Below are 20333 nucleotides of genomic sequence, written 5' to 3'. Positions count from 1 at the left end.
CCGTCTTCAGAGCGTAAGATGATCTTGTGGCTTTTTTCCTGTTTACTGATTTGCTTTTATACTGTGATTCATAAGCTACGGAAAAATTGTTCGATAAATAAATCATTGGCAGATCAAAGTTTCCAAAACCCAGGACACAGTAGAGGGAAAAAGTTTGCAAGGGGGACTTCAAATGGAGATCACTTGTAAATGCTTCTCGCTCTAAAATCCAAACATCTTCCGCTCCATGCACTGTCCCCAAGATGACCGGCAGGAACCAGAGCCTGAGTGGCATGACCTGGCCAGAGGGGCAAAGACCATGTCCACTGAGTCTCTACAAATACACCACCAGCTTGAGACCCAGAACTTTCTTTCTGTTTGCCACTTTGAGCCCTCCCCAGGAGCCGAGATACAAGCGCCAACACCATGATTAGAACCTGAGAGGACAGAAGACAGACTGCCGAGGGGTGGTGAACCCCCATCATTTCTGGCCACGAAGGTAAGACTCTAAATGGCTGTTGGTTGAAGGGACCCAGGCACCATGGCTGGGTCATTTCAGTGCTGCTTTCCCGCTAGCAGATACTCTTCTGGTGGAGAAAGCATGGTCCCACTGCAGCCACAGGATCCTGAGGTTACGTACACACAGACTTAGGCCAGTCTCCTGTGGCTTCATGAGTTTTTTTTTTTTATAGGAATGCACCTACAATTGGTCTCCTCCTTCCTCACTCCTACCGCCTCCACCTGGTAAAATCCACGTCTGCCCCCAAAGCCCAGCTCAAACGCCAGCCCTCCAGTGACACCTGCCCTGCCCAGATCAAGCTCCACTTGCTGTCCCTCTCCATGGCTCTCTGTGCGGAATGTGAATGAACACTCAGAGCGTGACCTCACAGCTACTGTGCTATAGGGCCTTGATCTCCCTCACTGTGCCATGGATTTCAAGGCACGTCTGCGTCTTGCTAGAGTTTACCTGCTTCCTCGGCGTGCAGCAGGCCCCTCCCGCCCACCGCTGCTCTTAACATGCACCCCCTGAGAACGATCGAGAACACTGGGGGCTCCAAGAGGTCAACTGTTTGCCCAAAAGCCTAAAGCTAAGGGCTCAAAGAACTACACCCAGCCCCCTCTCTCAACAGCTTGCAAAGTTTTCACGGCATCTTTTGCCCCCAACAAGCTATAAACGCTGCTGCCTGCACCCAGGCAGGTCCGATCCGATCGGCCTGCGTGTGAACAGCTCATTCTGTAAGGCCGAGAGGCATGCCTGGAATTCGTTAAAAACACAGCCCTGATGTGCACAGCCTTTGGTCATAGGCCAGTTTTTTTTGTTTTTCCTTCTTTTTACTTTGTATCCCTGTGAAAAATACACAAGCACGGGTTTTGTAAAATTTCTTTCAGCGGTCATATTTTTTTAATAAGCAAAGGAGACTGCCACCTACACAGTGGCAGAAGGAACACAAGATCGCAACACAAGTGACAGCACGGGGTATAAATCCTACGCCCACGGCCCGCTCCAAGCTCAGAGGGTCAAGGATTTCTCCGTTTAATCCGCAGTGTTTATCATGAAGGCCTGGGCAGCTGGTGGATATGCATATTCCACTCATTAGGAAAAGGAGCCCCTGCTGGGAGGAAGGAATATTTATTTTATCGGTCTTTGCGTTGGCCTGGCTGAAATCCCCCTTTGCTCTCCCTTTGCATTCTCAAAACAACTTTATAATTGTCATTTGTCTTCCCAAGTAAATGCTCCCTCAGGGAGAGGAATGCTGATGAAGAAGCCTAAGTATTTTTTTTTTTTTTACACAGTCTCTTCATTATAAATTAACGAGCAGGCATTCTGGTTTACACACCACAGGAAAAATAAAACAAGTAAAAAGCAAAGTATCTAATATTTCCAACAGGTTTGCCCCTTAGGTCCTGTCTTCCGAATACTTTGTCATCTGCTGGTCCTTGTCGCCCTTCACCCAGCCTTGTGCATCCCCTCCACGTGGTCCTAGTGCAATGTCATCGAATCCCCCCACGCTGTATGGCAAGTTCCAGCAGGAAGCAAAAAAAACAAACAAACAAACAAAAAAAACCCAGCAAACCTTGATACCTGTAATACTTTCTGCACTATTTAATGAGAACCATTTCTACTTAGCTCTTCTACTGATCTGGACATGACTACAATTCTTCCATCTGCAAAGTTCTCAGCAATCAGAACAAATCATGCAAGTGCCAGATACTCACATTTTCTGACCGGAGCCTCTTGGCAGGGCATCCCCCGTCCCTGGGGTGAAGCATGTAATACAATCGGACTTTGCTGGCATGTTTTCGACTCTGGGAAGGAAAAGCAGAAGCAGACACTGTAAACGAGAAGCCACTTCAAATCCTTCGCAACTTTGCCAGTGACCACAAATGCAAAAAAAAAAAAAAAAAAGTGTTTTCAGTTGGAAACACTTCCATGTGTGGGAGGTAGTTTCAGACTGGTTAAGTGACTTGCCCAAGGTCATAAAGCCATATACAATTTCAGGATAAGAAAACACAGCGATAAAGCAAAACATTGGGATCTTCTAGCCTAGAGCGGGTCCTGCACTATATTTAACTGTCCTCAAAAGTAAGAACAAGTAGGCAGAGGAAACAACATAAGGGTTCACTGTGATGAGAACAGAGGCCGCATCATCTTTTCTCGCTCCTGCTGCTCTGTCCTGAGGATCTGGGGCAGCAGCTCCCGGGGAGCTGGGTACACGCAGTGTCCCCAGTACAAACTTTCCTGCGACTCTCCCATGCCTGAGCTGCATTAACAAGCTGCCAAAAGGCAGGCCCTAAGGTCAGAGAGCAGGAGCAAACAAAGGATACTGTATGCAAGTCTGGGGGTGACCAGAGCCCAAGCTACCTGCAAGTGGGCAGGTGCGTGCGAGTAAATGAAGGTGCCCTTGCTTCTCAGTCGGCAGGGCTATTGATTTCTGGCTGTGCTCCCAGCATGGAGAAAGTGATGCCCTCTCAGTTGCATTTTTTCTTCTTCTTTTGCTCAACTGAGAGCCCAGCCAGCCTCCCAATGCGTTTAACGCTTGGGAACACGACAGTTCTAACGTCCACGTTTGTACCTGCGGCAGGATGGCAGAGGGAAGGGCACTAAGAGACTCCTCACAGGTTCAGAAGCTCAGTCCCAGCCCTCCAGCCTTCTGCTGTGTTACGGTACCAGGCCAGTCGCTTACTGGAGCGCGTTCATAGCCAAAATGAGCCACATGTTCTCCATGCACAAAACGAATCATCACAGTATTTATTTAGGTGCCGTAAGAATCAGAAGAGACAGTACACACGGCGCATTGCATCTGCACAGTGCTAAACACCGACTGCTGACCGCACCAGCGCCCGACGCCGAACCCACAGGGCTGCTGCCGAGGCTTTTGTCCCACTCTGCCTTTGTTTACGACCGAGCTCCTGCCAATCTCCTGGATGATGCCTTAGGTTTACAACCACAAAGGCGAAGGGATTTGCAGAGGACACTCAGCACGTTGCATCTTGTTTACAGGATATATTGCAAATCCTTCTTGTCCACTTTCCTCATTCATCACTTTTCTAATTCCTTTACTCTGCCTACAGCAAGAAGATCATGCCTCTAAACAGTCCCTGAACACCTTTAAGGTCTTTAAATGGGCTTAAAAGTGCCAATGGGACACGAAAAAATGTTTACGGATATATAAAAGTACTAACGTGTGATTCTGAATTACGCCGTCAACACTTGTAGCCATTTCTAGGTTACAGAGCAGGTTTTAATTAAAGGTTATCCGGAGTCCGTTTCGCCTGGAAGATTGGCAGGACAGAGAAACAGAGGGCCTGGTGGTTATGCATGTACCAGACAAGTCGCCATCACTCAGCTTCTACCTGGTTTTGAAAATGACACGGCGCAGGCTAGCATTTTCCTCTTTGCAAATAAATATGCTAATTACTAAAATCCGTGTATGTCTCCTACCATTTTGCTGGGGTTTTTTCGGAGGTAAGGGGCCGTGGCAACATCAGGAATGCTGCTGCAGTCGAAAGAACGGAAAGGAAACGTTTGGCCCTCAAGACGCTGACCACAGACTCAGCCCGAGCCGGTGCCCGCAGCCCACGCCGGCGGGAACTGGGAGGAGACCGAGTGGTGCCAGCGTGAGCTCAGATGTGCTGCGGTGGATTTTCAGCTCTGCATTTGTTAAGTAGGAGAACTTCTTATCACCATCCCTGCGACACCCATCGACTCAAAGCTCTGCATTCCCGGGGGACAGAGTCATGGCAAAATCGGAAATCTCATCATGCGGCCTGACCGGTGGCTGTTTTATTTTGTTTTGCTTTATTCCTTTGTTTTTCTCTTTCCTAAAGCATTCCGTTCCTTTGAGAAAAGACTTCCTAGTTAAGGCAGAGGCCACCGAGTTATTTCATGGCAGTCTGACGAAACCAGTAAGAGCCCAGGAGCTGAAAAGAACAGGGAAAGAGATGGCAAGCTCTATGAGGCTGCCAGGGTTGAGACATCTGGTTTGAGGCTCCCTAGCAACTTGGATCGTCGCAGACCTGCTTTTCTCCCTCCACCGCCAGTTTGGTGGCAGAAGGACTGACTGCGCTGTGGGCAGCCTGCTTGCCTGGGCGAGGAGGGAAGAAAAACAGAACTCCGGCAAAGGCCGCCTGACTCTGGGATGAGCGACCGACCGCATCTCCCCTCTGCCGGGGCGTCTCCCTCCCTCCCGTCGCTTTCTCCAGGTTGCCTGGGCCCGGCCCCAGCCCTTCCCTGCCTGTGGCTTCCAGCAGGAAGTAAAAATCCACAGACTTTTAAGCGGGAGGAGTGTGCAGTCACACTCCCAGCTAGTCTGATTCAAACTCAAAGCTGCTTCCAAATTAGGTTGACTGGCAAAGGGAAAGAGGTTCCCGGCAGATGGTTCCCGGCGCTCACAGCTCGTCCCCGCCTCCAACCTGGGCCTGCAGCACCTGAGGGCGGAGACCCGCCAGCAGCCCTCTTCTTCCTCCCCAGATGAAGGTCTCTGCGACATTGCACGTCTTCCTCCCGCTGGCTCCTCCCTGCTCCTCACCTGCTAGAAATTCCTTGAAACCTGGCACAGCCATCTCACTCCTTTCAATTTATTCTAAACAAACACACACACACACACACATACACAACCTTCCCCAGCAGAAGGAAGTGAAGATGGAATTGGAGCAAGACGCCCACTGCGGCATCACCCGGCAGGGACAGACTCGGGGAGCCAGCCCAGCGCACGTGCAACTGCGGGGACAGGCTGAGGCCGCCAGGGGCGTCCCGTTGAGTGGAGAACTGGAGAAAAGACCTTTCTGTACCATGAATGTCGGAAGACCACTAGGCTCAAAGCTGCTCGGGTGCTGTGATTACCATCACACAAAAGTTCGTAAGTAAGAACAATGACCAGTGGAAAGGAAAGGAAAAAAAAAAAAAAAACATATCACTTATTAGAATAGAAAGGAGTACGGGTAGTTGCCATCTTTTATTTCCAGAACAAAATTTGCCTGCAACATAAATATAATAACTTGGCAATGCTTAAGCCATTGTAATTTCGCATGAAGCATACTTTTTACCCGAAATTATTATAATCGCTGAAAGCATCACTGATCAGAATTGCTTTTAACAAACACTGGTATAACTGACCGCTTTCCCATCTGCCCTTGTTAATGCCTTAATCAACATTCAAAACGTGTTTTTTCATTGCAGCTCTTGGTGCTGCAGGAGCTAAGAGCAATACATGATACTTCAAGTTTTAAAACTTCATTTGGGGACGTGCAAGCGCCATGGTAAGTATGCGTCATTCTCCCGTTTTGTGTAGGAGCAGAGGCCAAAGCTGCTCACGCCACAACACTGAGAAGGGCCTGGAAGAAAGACACATCTGAACCCTGCTCTCACATCACCCAAACAAACGCAAACGACAACAAACCCTTACTATTTTTTTTCAAAGATCCGTGAGTGCCTAAAACTTGCACAGCTTTTAAGAATTCTGAAAAGATAGGCAACTGCCAAGCCAAAAGAAATTTAAGGAGGAAAAAAATACCCCACATGTTAAATTGTACATTAGCGTTTCAGGAGGGAGGAGGACCTTTATTACTTTAAGGGAAAAGACATAAAAAAAAAGAAGTTAACAAGAAAAAGAAATAACAATCTCTTCCAATTGGGCCGAGAGTCAATCCCAGGCTCTTTCTTGCATTAATATTTGCATTTTAAGCAAAAAGTCATTACGTTCATTCAAACCAAATCAACTTTAAGCTTCCCAAATAGGCCAGAAATTACCCACTCTTCCATCTTAATTAAAGCCTTTGCCCCTGATCCCAGGCATTGTTTAGGGGCAGACTTATCCGAAGATTAGTTTCTTTTGCTGAAACCATCTCTTGGCGCTCAAAGCAACGGTCTAAAATGGAAATTCAGGCCAGCCTTCTCTTCGGGGAGATAAAGAGCAAGACAAACCTCTATTTCAGATGCATGGCTGTGAAAGAAGGAGGCGAGACATAGATAGAAAGCCTTTGTGCCCCACCTAAATAACCACGCTCCGCGTCGCACACGCCTCAGGGAAAGTTCACAACTCAAACTTGCTTCCAACAAGGCTACCCATTTCTGGTCTTACAAAATGTGGGGATAACAAAGCCACTCTGCATCTGCATAATGCTCTGAGCAGACTTCAAAGTCCTTCCGCATTTTTAGCGTCTCAATCTCATCCTCAGATCACAAGCGTGAGGCTGGCAGGACAGGGGTTATCTCAGACAGGCTTCAGGGCCCATGCCTGATTCCCTGGACAAGTCTTCCGCCATCTCATTCCATCCCAGGCATCGGATTATACCTCCTCTTCCGGAAACCAGCTCAAATAAGATGCCAAGGACCGCAAGAAACAGGGAAAACCCGGACCGGCCGATGACTGCAGAAGGGTGGGCCTCACATGCCGCCTCTCTTGAGGTCATTCTGGGTTGAAGAGGGGCCCACTGGAGACAGGACAGCAGACACCAGGGTTCTAACTCACGGGGGACGCCGGGGAATGGCCGGCTCGGGCGAGGCAGGGGCTCCGTGGCGCGGGTTGGGAGGAGGGGCGTCCCGGCAGGACCCCGCTTAGCGTCCCGTCACTGAGGACCCCGGGGTGGGCCCTGCAGAAGCCACAGCACAGCCTCGCTAGGGGGCGGAGTTACTCGCAGACAAACCTCTGACGGCTGCGGCTCCTTCCCAAACCGAAGCATCTTCCCTCGTCCCCACGGGAGGCAGGACGGGCACAGAAACCCCCTGTACCTAGAGTGAAGGACGTGCCAACTGAAACTGCAGGAAGAGAAGCCCAGTCCCTGAAGAAGACCCTCACGAACACACAGAAGAAGGAAGAGACCCGACTGCTCCACCGGACTGCCGGCCGCCAGGCTCCGGGCCTTTGCCCAGGCCACCGGGTTACGCTGACGCGGCCTGTGATTGGGACTGAGCGCTGAAACCGGGTCAGAAGGCCCTGTAAGGATCCAGGTAGACCACGAAAGAATCCAAGGCCACACCACACACGGTGGGGACGGGGCCAGGCCTTAGTGGCCTCTCTGCCCTGCCAAGGGTGAACAGCGCCTGTGAAAAAAGTCACAGGAGAGAAAAGAAGGCGTCTTCTGAAAACCTTCCAAGGAAGAGAAGCCAAGCAATTATTTGCAAAACACTTGCTACAGCAAGTAGAAGAAAGTTTTAAATGGCACGTGTTTTGTGTCATTTAATTCAAGAAAATATGAACTGAGGGTAAAAGCCAAGGGATAAGCTAAGACAACTGTTTATAAGATGATACTGTCGGGGTTCATAAAGTAAGAAATTTAAAATATCATCCTTTAATTTTGAAGTTCTTACAGTTCAAGAACAGAATCGACACTGCAGATCCATGGAGAAGTCAGAAGTGAGACAATCTGTAGAATGTGCGGAAATGGGCTTAAAATGAAAAGAAATAAAAGAAAGGAAAAGAAGGAAGGAAGGAAGGAAGGAAGGAAGGAAGGAAGGAAGGAAGGAAGGAAGGAAGGAAGGAAGGAAGGAAGGAAGGAAGGAAGGAAGGAAGGAAGAAAGAAAGAGGAAGGAAAGAAAGAAGGAAGGAAAGGAGAGACGGAGGAAGGGAGGGAGGGAGGAAGGGAAAGAGAAAAGATAAAGAGAAAGAAAAAGAAACTGGAGATCTTACACATGAAAGACTAGAACAAATACATTGTGGCTTTAGTGGCAAAATAAATAGACAAATAAATGTAACAAAAAGCCCCAAAATAAACTGAATAATTTAGGAACCAAAAAGAAAGCTAGAAAAATATATCTAACCTTGTGATTGAATAGTTTTCTAAGCAAAGAAGCTAAAGAAGCAGGACGGATAGACCTGGCTATGAAAGAAATAATTGTTTTTCATCTGAAATACCTGTATGTAAGAGAAAAAACAAAAAGTAGGAAAAATATTTGCAACGTGTAAAAGAAAATGATTTAACACCTTTGAGATAAAAAGTGCTCTCACAAATTTATTCAGAAAGAAACAATATTAAAATAGAGGATATAAATAGGAATTGTAGAAATACAAATAGCTAAAAAGGCATATAAAAACTTCATCCAAGTGCTACTTTACAATTTTAAAATTTTAAAAATATGTATGTTCGCCCATCACATTGGCAAGAATTTACAAAATATACATGTCCATATTGGTGAAGATGCAAGAAAACTAGCTCTCTTGTTCATGGCCAACAGGCATGTAAGATGATACAAGCTCCCTGGATAGAAATTTTGCAATATATACTCAGAAGCAAAAACGTGTTTGATTCAACAATCTTACGTCTATGAATTTATCTGGAGGAAGCAATTTATCTTGAGGAACCATTTATTTGTAATAGTAAAAATGGGAAAATAAGTTAAATGCCCTAAAATAAATAAATAAATGCCCTAAATATCATGATGTATCTATATGACAGACTGTCAAACAGCCATGAGAAAGCATAATAGGAATGTTCAATGACATAAAATATATAGATAGAGAAAACAGTACTTTCAAAAAAGACAGTTTCAAATCAGAATATAATGATGTCAAATGTTTACACAAAAATGTGTACGTGCACATACCTACGTATACGTATGCCTACACACGGCAAAGGTCTCGGAAGAAACATGGCAAATGATTAACGTTGTTTGTATGGATTACAGATGATTTTAAACTTCGTTATGCATGCTTTTCTAAATGTTCCAGATTCCTTAAGAGATCAAATCACTCCAATAATCAGAGTGGAAAAAAAAAAATCACAGTTTTAAAGATTCATCCCAACACTGAAGATTTCCCACTTCTAACAGTCCCGCCTTCAGATGAGCAAAGTGCATCTCAGGGAGACCAAGGGACTCGCTCAACTTGAAACTTCTCAGGGAACAGGGAGGGCACCTGGCCGGTTCACCGCGCATCCCCGTAATCTATGGCAACGCCCCGCACACAGTCGGCGCTCAATGAAGACTCTCCGATTGAGCGACTGTGCGCGTGAAGCAAAGACCAAAGCGGCCTCAGAGCAACAGCCCAAGACCCTTGATTCGCGGAGACAGCTGCGCAGAAGTCTGTGTACCTGTGAAGCCACTGTTGCCACAGACCCTGCCGCATTCTAAAAGTGGCGTCCAAAGCGTCACCCACCTACGTCCATCTGTAAACCCCCCGGCGCAGGGCCAGTCAGAGCGCAGGGAGGGAGCCCGCCGACCAGAGGCCGTCCGAGCAAGGACACCTGCACGCAGAGCCCAGCTCTTGAAGACGGGAGGGCTGCCGCAGCGGGTCCGGAGCGGAGACCCCGGGTGCAGCCCCGCTGCTGTGCACCCGCCCCATGGCACAGGCAGATTCAGTTGTCGAGGGAGAGAAGTCCCGGCCCAGGCGGAGTTCATTCCTCCACTGGTTCCAAGAATCCAGACCCTAGAACGGACGGACACTACCCTGGGGAAGTCTCTTTCAACACTTGGGCTCCCACACAAAACACCGGAAGCTTTTCCTTGGGCCGCAGCGTTTCATTACGAAGACACAATACAAACTGCAAGTAGGCCTGGCGGGGTGGCTCACGCCTGTCATCCTGGCTCTCTGGGAGGCCGAGGCAGGCGGATCGCTCGAGGTCAGGAGTTCGAAACCAGCTCTGAGCAAGAGCGAGACCCCGTCTCTACTATAAATAGAAAGAAATTAATTGGTCAACTAAATATATACAGAAAAAATTAGCCGGGCATGGTGGCACATGCCTGTAGTCCCAGCTACTCGGGAAGCTGAGGCAGGAGGATCGCTTGAGCCCAGGAGTTTAAGGTTGCTGTGAGCGAGGCTGACGCCACGGCACTCACTCTAGCCTGGGCGACAAAGCGAGACTCTGTCTCAAAAAAAAAAAAAAAAAAAAAAAGACTGCAAGTGTAGTTTAAAGGTTAATACAGATAGAAAAACAAAATTGACTGACTTCATTTAATCCACATTTTTAGATTTAAATAGTCAACATTAATCGTAACAATAAGGACACGTACAAGCAAGACTTTAATACATGCTTCACGCTGCCCCCGGGGTCAAAACTAGAGTGAGTCAAATACAACTCTCACGGCGGTTAATGGGTTAACTTGTGGCCAGACACGTAGGCTGCTGTGACTTGGGGCGACAGGTCCCTCAGTTTTTAACGATGGGATCCTGGGCACTTTTGTCCTGTCAGGGACCAAACAGCGACCTCCTCCAAAATTCGTACGCTGGAGACCCGACCCCCATGTTTGGAGGGAATTAAGCTTAAATTAGGTCGTACGGGCGGGGCCCTAATCCGACAGGACTTGTGTCCTTAAAAGACACCAGGGACCGATCCCTCTCTCCTCTCACTGCATTTGCACAGAGGGAAGGCCGCGTGAGGACACAGAGGAAGGCAGCCGCCTACGAGGCAGGAGGGAGCCAGGAATCAACGCCGCTAGCACCTTGATCAGGGACTTCCAGCCTCCAGAGCAATAAGAAAACAAACGTCTGTGGTTTAAACGCCCCGGTCTAGCGTCTGACTCATTCGCTATGCCATCCATCCATCCAAACAAGGTGTTCTCTTGGGGGTCTTTCTTCTCACTCAGGGCAATCGGTCATTTTTCAAAAGCAAAAGGGATAGTCTCAAAGTTTCTAGAATTAGGTCACTTTTGTTTTTTTTTTCCAAAATATTTTTCAAAGGGCATTTAAAATGAGAAGAGCTTATGTTAAGTGAGTATTAGGAAAAAACAAATTTTTGTTGGAGGAGAAAACCGTGTAGGGTGGGATGCCCAGTGCCCATGACCGTGTAAACATGTTTACACTGAATCCACGCTGCTGTCTGCCTACACAAGTGACACAAGTGGCAACGCGTTACAATTTTAAATCAAAGTCTTACAACTCAAAAAATTAAATTATCACCAAAGCCTGGAGGAACAGTTTTTCCTGTGGTGTTCTTCGGTACAGAGCTAAATATGTCTGTGCATGATGTCTGTGCATTTTTAAACAGAATCACATGAGAAATGAAAGAACACAGGCTCATTTCGGCCTCTCCTTTGCTGTCTGGGGAAAAAGCAAAGCAATATTCCCCCAGAAGCTCTTGCATAGAAGTTCTGGTTGGAGACGGGAGGAAAAATAAAGCCGGCGTGATTGGTGATTAAAGTCGGAGAAAGACCAGTGATTTGAAGTAGCAAGGCCTCCGAATCCTTCTGAAACGTGCACCCTTAAACAGTGAGCCACTCCTGGGCTGTCACTGCCAAGGTCTCTGGGTTTCTCCCATAAAATTCATAGCTGGACTAGGATAAATTTTAGCACTTTATAAAAAGATCACTATGTGAAGTCTTCCAAGATTAACTGCCCTCCCCCTCCCCCTCTGCCGCCCGCAAACACTGGTGTGGTGGTCACCTGTTTGGAGTGGGGCTTAGTTTGTGGGGTAGAGACAAGGCGTGGGAGTCCTAACTCCAGTGTCTCTGATGAGCTGGGCAAGGGTTGGGCAAGGTGAACAATCAACCAGACAACCATAACACAGGCACCAGCCGCAGCCAGCCCACCTGTGCTGCCGGGCCTGATCTAGCCCCTTCATTCTGTGTGACATTGCCACACGATTATCTCTGTGCCCTATGATTTAATTCCTTGGCATGCATCACATAATTATTTTCAAACCGAGCTCTCTCCTTATGACCGAGTCCTTAATTGCTCATTATTTTTATAATCCTAATCCATCCCTACAATATACCTTTACATATTCTGCACACAGCAATTCCTCTGTAAAATACCTGTCAACTACACAAATAACTAGGTAAGTCAGCTTATAGAACATAACTTAGTGGACTTCGCTTTACATAAAGCAATAGTAAAAAAAAAAAAACTGGACTTAAAAAAAAAACCAACAAAATAGTAGAATACTTGCTTAACAAAGGGGTTTTTCCATCTCAGCAAATTATATTTTTAAAGTTTCTAGTGCACACTTAAAAGTTGACTTTATTTTTAAAGATTTTTATATACACATTATTTTCAAAAATTCTTCCAGGTATGTACAACATTTATCTATACTCTGAAAAGAAAGTAACCAGCAAATTGTATAAAGAATGTTCTCAGTAGGAAAGAATGTGCACAGAGGAGCTTTTCCACCCCTCCCCGGACAGACCCCGCTGCCCCCGCCACACCCCGGCCGAGCCAGTGTCCTGCTCACAGAACCGCCCGGCTGCGGTGGGCACGGCTGAGGATCTCTACCCCTCGCTGGTGCAGAAATTGGGGTGTCCAGCTACGAAGCTACTAGAAAAACAGGTTAGTAGCCTTGCCCAGTGACAGGGAAACAGTAATTTTTTTCTCTTCAATCCCACCTTTCCAGGTCCCCAGACAGAGTGAAGTACTCGGAAGCATATTTTACTTTTCCAGCAATATTTGTTTTGTTTAATACAACTCCACAGACCTCAGGGGGAAACAGGCACCTGCTGCCAGGTGCAACTCTTGCCGTCACCTGCAGCTCAAATCCCACCTGCCTTTTCAATCTTTCTATTTGCTTGCTCAAAGTCCCAGATCTGAGTCTGTTTGCAGGCTGCTTCGAATGGATAGCATGATTAAAGAAAACTAGGGAATTTCTGAAACACATGTTTCATCCCCGCTAGCCTGGGCGGCTGAGTAGAAGACGGTGGTATTCCATCCATGCCCCCAGACGCACCCAGAATCTCCACGTCATTCCTCTTCCTCCACGGGAGGGGCCAGAGGGAAAGGCGGGCAGAGGCTTGCGCTTCCGGGGCCAAGCGAGGCAGAGCAGCCCTCTGAGGACAGCCGAGGGGCCTTGCAGGGGACCCCAGCCCCCTCGCCTGCTGCTCCGCACGCAGGGAGGCCTGGAGGGCCCCTCCCCTCCGCTCTTGCAGAGCTCCATCCCTGGACCGCCGGACTCCGAACCACAGGGAGCTTTTTAAAAGGCAGGTTTCAGACCTAATAATAATTACCAGGGGCGGAGGGCTACGACTTAGGTTTTGCACCAGCCCGCCTGGCAGGCCCCAGGACAATGGATTTTTGGAAATGGCAGCTGTACTTTCTCCTCCTTTCTAATCTCTCCTCTCCCCTCTCCTCCCCTTCGGTTGCTGCCAAGCCCGGATTGGCAGGAGGAGAAAACAGCCTGAGAGAGCCGCCTTCCAGCTCCCCGCACAGAGCTTCCGCGCAAGGTGGGCGCAGGCAGAGCCAGGGTCAAGGCCGACCGACCGACTGACCGACCTCCCAGGGACCTGCGCCGCGCGGGCTGAGAAGTGCAGCGCCCTTGGCAGGCAGCCCTGCAACGGCTCCCAGCGCTGACCTCTGCCACTGCCGGTTCCATCTCCCAGAATCTCCTTCCTCCTTCCTCTCACCTTCAGACCCCTGCCTCTGGCTGCCCTACTGTGCGACTGCCCTAGTCACACTCAGTGCCCCTTAGCTATCCTACTGTGCGACTGCCCTAGTCACACTCAGTGCCCCTTAGCTATCCTACTGTGCGACTGCCCTAGTCACACTCAGTGCCCCTTAGCTATCCTACTGTGCGACTGTCCTAGTCACGCTCAGTGCCCCTTAGCTACCCTACTGTGCGACTGCCCTAGTCACGCTCAGTGCCCCTTAGCTATCCTACTGTGCGACTGCCCTAGTCACGCTCAGTGCCCCTTAGCTACCCTACTGTGCGACTGCCCTAGTCACACTCAGTGCCCCTTAGCTATCCTACTGTGCGACTGCCCTAGTCACACTCAGTGCCCCTTAGCTATCCTACTGTGCGACTGTCCTAGTCACGCTCAGTGCCCCTTAGCTATCCTACTGCGCGACTGCCCTAGTCACGCTCAGTGCCCCTTAGCTATCCTACTGTGCGACTGCCCTAGTCACACTCAGTGCCCCTTAGCTATCAGTCACACTCAGTGCCCCTTAGCTATCCTACTGTGCGACTGCCCTAGTCACACTCAGTGCCCCTTAGCTATCCTACTGCGCGACTGCCCTAGTCACGCTCAGTGCCCCTTAGCTATCCTACTGTGCGACTGCCCTAGTCACGCTCAGTGCCCCTTAGCTACCCTACTGTGCGACTGCCCTAGTCACACTCAGTGCCCCTTAGCTACCCTACTGCGCGACTGCCCTAGTCACGCTCAGTGCCCCTTAGCTATCCTACTGTGCGACTGCCCTAGTCACGCTCAGTGCCCCTTAGCTATCCTACTGTGCGACTGCCCTAGTCACACTCAGTGCCCCTTAGCTATCCTACTGCGCGACTGCCCTAGTCACGCTCAGTGCCCCTTAGCTATCCTACTGTGCGACTGCCCTAGTCACGCTCAGTGCCCCTTAGCTATCCTACTGTGCGACTGCCCTAGTCACACTCAGTGCCCCTTAGCTATCCTACTGTGCGACTGCCCTAGTCGAACTCAACACAGAAGCTCCTCGACGCACAGTGGGGTTACATCCTGATAAGCCCACGTTAACCGAAAATACCCTAAGTCGGACATGCATTTAATACACCTAATTCACCACGCATCTAGCTCAGCCTCGCCCAGCTTAAGTGGGCTCAGGACGCTTACTTTAGCCTACAGTCGGGCAGAATCATCTAACGCCTAGCCCATTTTATGACAGAGTGTGGGACAGCTCATGCGACGTATCCGATACTGTACTGAGGCACGCCTTCCACAGAATGGGAATCGCTTTCTCACCACCATAAAGTCTGAAACTCTTCAGCGGAATGATCCCAAGTCGGGGACCGCCTTTAGTTCCAAAGAGAAGTCGCTGTCTTTCCGCATCGCCTTTTCTGGTCCCCTCTTCCGCGTTCCCCTCTCGCCAGCGACAGGCGCAAAACGAAGCGAAGCAGAAACGTTGGAATACGTGAACCAAGAATGTAAAATATATTTAAGAGTTTGAGAAAGACATCGCCAACATCAGACACAAATACGAAATCGTAAAAACTACAAAGCAGATGTATTAGGTCGTGAGATTATGTGCCATGACTGAGCAGGATTTATTGGTTTAACGGCTGAAAATCTATTAACGTGAGAAGCCACATTTGTAGAATGAAAGACAAAAAAACCCCATGATCATCTTAATGGAGTCATAAAAAGCTCTGGACAAATCCTACCACCCTCTCGTGACAAAACACTTGGCAGCGAAGAACAGAAATGCAGCTTCCCGGCCTGGTGAGGCCAGCCGTGAAAGCCCCTCACAGCGTATTTAGCGGTGGAAAATCAGAACGTTTCCTCCTAAGATGAGGAAAAGACCAGAACGTCCCCTCGAGGGACGTCTGTCGACCTTGCACTGGAGCCTGTAAACAGGACAACGAGGTAACGAAAACGTCGTGAGTGCACGGTGGGGCAGCATCTAACCTGGAAAGAAGTAAAACTCCCTGTACTTGCAGGTGACATACTCCTGACAAGTTCACCTAAGAAGTATTAGAATTGGTAAACTAGTTCAGCCGGGTTGCAAGATTCAAGATCAAAATACAAAAACTGATTGCATCTCTGAATAACAATCAATCAACAGTTCAAAAATGAAATTAAGAAAGGTTCATTTACAAAAAAGAAAGAAAAAGAAAACAACAACTGAGATACTTAAATTCACGCAGACTCAGATTAGCCAAAACAATCCTGCAAAGAGCAACACCGGATAATTCACATCTCCCAATCCGAAAGTCACCATGCAGCTCCTTAGTCAAGACAGGGCGGGCGTATAGATCAGGAGAAGCCACAGATAAACCTTCCATCTGTGGGGCATGGACTTTTGACAAGGGTGCTAAGGCAATCCAACAACTACATATCCATGCACAAGAGAGTGAAGTTAAATTACTATCTCGTGCCATTTACAAAAATTAACTCAAAATGTATTCTAGGCCTTGATGTAACAGCTAAAACTAGAAAAGTCTTTGAAGAAAGTACATGTGTAAATATTGTGACATTGAATTAAGCAAGGGCTTCTTGGATGTGACACCAAAAGAACATGTAACCAAAAAAAAAAAAAAACCAGATAAATTAAAGTTCACCAAAATTTAAAACATTTGTGTTTCAAGGACACCATTAAGAAAGTAAAACGACAACCCACAGAAATGGGAGAAAATATTTACAAATCATATATCTGTTAAAGGACTTTTATCCAGGATATGCAAATAATATCTACAACTTAATTTTTAAAAAATATGACTATCCCAATTAAAATAACTGGCAAAGGATTTAGTTAAAGAAAACCAGAGCCACACTGGTGTCACCACAGTGGAGGCCGGGCGTGGAGGCTCACACCTGTGATCCCAGAGTTCTGGGAGGCCGAGGCGGGAGGACCACCTGAGCTCAGGAGTTCAAGACCAGCCTGAGCAAGAGCGAGACCCCCGTCTCTACTCAAAATAGAAGAAATTAAGGTGATGCACACCTGTAAGTCCCAGCTACTTGGAAGGATGACACAGGAGGATCACCTGAGCCCAGGAGTTGGAGGTCGCAGCGAGCTGTAATGACACCATTGCACTCTAATGCTAGCGACAGAGGAAGACTCTGTCTCAAAAAAAAAAAAAAAAAGCGCTGAAGATAGATTTTATTCAAAAACTATTGCAAGAAGGGAAGAGAGACTCCAGCATAGAACTGGGCTTCATTCCAAATGCAATCAGAACAAGTGGGGATTTATAGCCAAGAACAAGTTGACAGGGGGTAGGTGGGGATTTGTTCTTCAAAAAAGATATAAACACAGCCAATAAGTTGATGAAAAGATGCTCATGCTCATTGGTCACTGGGAAAATATAAATCAAAACCACAATGAAATACCACTTCATACACGCAATAAAAAGTGTTGCCCAAGGATGTGGAGAAATTGAAACCTTATAGATTTCCTGGTGGGGATGTAAAATGGTGGAGCAACTTGGGGAAAAGAGTGGGGCAGTTTGTGCAAAGGTTGCCTACAACTCAGAAATTCCACTCTTTGGTATACGCCCGTGAGAACCGAAAAGCATACGCCCACACAAAACCTTGCGCATGATGGCTCGTAGTAGCGTTATTTACACAGTCAAAATGTCAAAACAGCCCATACGTCCAACAACTGATGAATGGATAAACAAAATGTGGTCTATCCTACAATACGATATGATTCAGCCATAAAAAGACATGGTGTTCTGACACATGCTACAGCATCGGTCTGCCTTGAAACAGTATGGTACGTGACAGAAGTCACACAAAAAGGCCACATATTATAATATACGGTTCTCTGTATGTGAAACCTCAAGGATAGATAAATCTACAGAGAGAGAAAATAGATCAGAGGTGGCTAGGGGCCGGGCAGAGACTACAGGAGTTTCTGGGAGGTGGTACAAATGTTCTGCAAGTACTGATGATCTATGCCCAACTCTGAAATAACCAATAATCACCACACGACACATAATACGGCAAACTCTGTAAGATTTATATCAAAATAAAGCTGTTGTTAAAAACTAAAATTATGAAAAAGTGTGAACAACTACATAGACAAATGGATACATTTTTAGAAAACAATCACACAAAAAAATCCCAACAATAATAGCTGAAAATTTTCAACAATTAAAAGAATCGAAATGGTCACCAAAATTGAAACGGTTTTCTCTACCACCACCACCAACAGCAATTTTTTTAAAAAAAGGTTCAAATGCCCGGATCATTTTATGAAGTTGACATATTATAGGCCCATAGCTTTTAAAATGTAGATGCCAAAACTCTTAAGTAAAATTAACCAACTGAATAAAGCATTATGTTTTTAAAAGTAATATATCATGATCAGCCATGGATTATCTACGTAATGCAAACACAGCACAACATTACAAAAAAAGTCAATGTTATTCACCACATTAATAGACTAAAAGAAGAAAAAAATCATGTCTTGACCGATGCAGAAAAATCTTTTGATAAAATCTATCACTTATTTATAATTTTTTAAACTTCACAAGCTAGAGAATATTGCTTCATAAGTTAGGAATAAGTTATAATATTCCTTCATAAGTTAGGAATATTCCTCTCTCTATACAGATTATATGAAAAATTTCCACCACCATTATACTTTATGGAGGCATTTTGATTGCATTTATTTTAAAACTAAAAACATGAAAAATATGTCTACTATCATCACTGGTTCCAAACATAGCCCTGGAATTCCTCACCACACTATGAAGAAAGAAGAAGAGAAAGAAAAGGAGATCTAAACATAGGAAGGGAAGAGCTAAAAGTCGTTTGCAAATAATCCAAACATTTATCCAGAAAAATTGGTGGAATCAGCAGACCATTAGGGCTCCGAGAGAGTTCAGCCAGTTGGACGGGCATGAAGGTGCCCTGCCCAGATGCCCTGCCAGGAGAAAGACTGCTTCACCTGCCAACCCTTTGAGAGAGCCCCAGCTATAGAGAACCGCCTTGCCCAAGGTCAAGTCCTTCCCGGGGTGTGGTGACAGAGGTACACAAGTACATAGTAAGTAAGGAGCCAGGCACCTTGCATAGACCCATACTGAGAATGTGTTACCAGCCTTCAACTTAACCCTCAGCACCAGAGGGTAAATAACATCTAACTTGTACAAGACTACATGCCTACTAGGTTGTACACAGCCAGGATTTGAGCCCAGGTTTTCTGACTCCAGAGGCAAAAGTTTTACTACGATGCTGTCCGACAGGGCGACTTCCCCTCAGGTGCTAAGGTCACACCAGGCACACTCGGCTTCTGCGTGTTTGCTGAGTCTCACCCCTCACGCCTGTGCCTGGAATACGTGCATGCCCCTCCCCCCCCCGGTCTACCAGAACCTTCTACGACTATTCTACGCCCGACCCTGCTGTGGAATCCTCTCCCATAGCTCCAGAACATTAACTTCACCTTGCTCTAACCACCCCCCCACAGCTCTCTTCGTCTTTGCCACCCAGTTTAGCCCCTTTGGTGTTTTTCTTTAAGCAATGCATCCGGTACAGTCTGGTAACTGCCCAGCTTACCAGGAACCCCAAACCACAGCCCTTTTGGCAAAGCACAGTGTCTGATGAATCTTCTATCCTCTAACGAGGTAGGATATACTGCAGATGTCCAAAAAATGCTTCCTGGTTTGGACTGATTACACATAGCATATTGATCAGTCTCACTGTCTCAAGACTGAAGTTAAAGCAGAGGAAACAGAGCTGTCCGTCAAGCTCAGCTCTGCTAGTTTTTCTCAGGCACGTACGTGGTCATTCCTTTACAGTCTCCTCCTGGCTCTCATTATTCTTGACAATCTAATTGGGATTCAGTCTCTCCTCAAAAGTCAGACCACAGACAAGTATGCATGGATAGAGTTAGCCCAGAACGACCGAGAAGTGTTTAAGCAGCGTAATCGTGCGTTCAGGCTGGACAAGTTCCCGTCCGAGGAAAAGGATGATGTCTTCATCCTGACGTGGCTGAGCACCACGTCACGCAGGGCCACGCACGGCCTGTCCCTGCTGCCGCCTGCTCTCAGCTAGACTTCAAGTGAGCCTGGCCCACTTCTTTTCACCTGCTGGCTGCCGTGCTGTTTCGTAGAAATGCATTAAAGTTTTGAAAACTGATGGATAAGGGTGGAAAAAATATTAAAAAAAAAAAAAAAAAGATGACGGTCTTAGCTGTCTTCAGCTCCCAGGTAGCCCCTGCAGCAGTTGTGTCTGATGTACATGACATGAGGCCGCCAGGAGAGGCTGCAACTGCTGATTCCTTCCTTCTTTGCTGAGCTAGGGATCCGGCAGAAACCAGCGCCTTAAACACAACCATCTGTTCTCCTCTGCACAATCCTTTCCTCTGGACTTCAACCCGGGAGGGGGGGTGGGGCGTGATCTGTCGATTCCGAGTCCCGTTGCGTCCAACTCCTGGTCTTTCTAATCTTGTTCCTCTCAGCTGAGAGTGAATTTATGAAATCGGACCACAGGGAAGGAGGAAACTGACTGACTAACACTGGGGTCCTATTAATGTTCGTAGTGTTCTTTCACTAGATTAAGCCAATTCTATATTTAAAAAAAGCCCCCT

At 47.2% G+C, this 20333-nt stretch overlaps 1 protein-coding gene across 1 annotated transcript in view; it reads right to left on the bottom strand.

Annotated features, from left to right (window-relative positions):
- ZMAT4 (zinc finger matrin-type 4) overlaps positions 1-20333 on the bottom strand; it is a 315873-nt gene that overhangs the window by 203302 nt on the left and 92238 nt on the right. The window contains exon 3 of the mRNA XM_075997234.1: positions 2197-2286. Within this exon, the coding sequence (XP_075853349.1) occupies positions 2197-2286 (90 nt within the window). The remainder of the gene's footprint in view (positions 1-2196; positions 2287-20333) is intronic.

Source organism: Microcebus murinus, chromosome 24, assembly GCF_040939455.1.
Source record: "Microcebus murinus isolate Inina chromosome 24, M.murinus_Inina_mat1.0, whole genome shotgun sequence".
Classification (NCBI taxonomy): Eukaryota; Metazoa; Chordata; class Mammalia; order Primates; family Cheirogaleidae; genus Microcebus; species Microcebus murinus.
The sequence above is the reverse complement of the archived record's forward strand: the minus strand, read 5'-3'. Positions and strand labels throughout refer to the sequence as shown.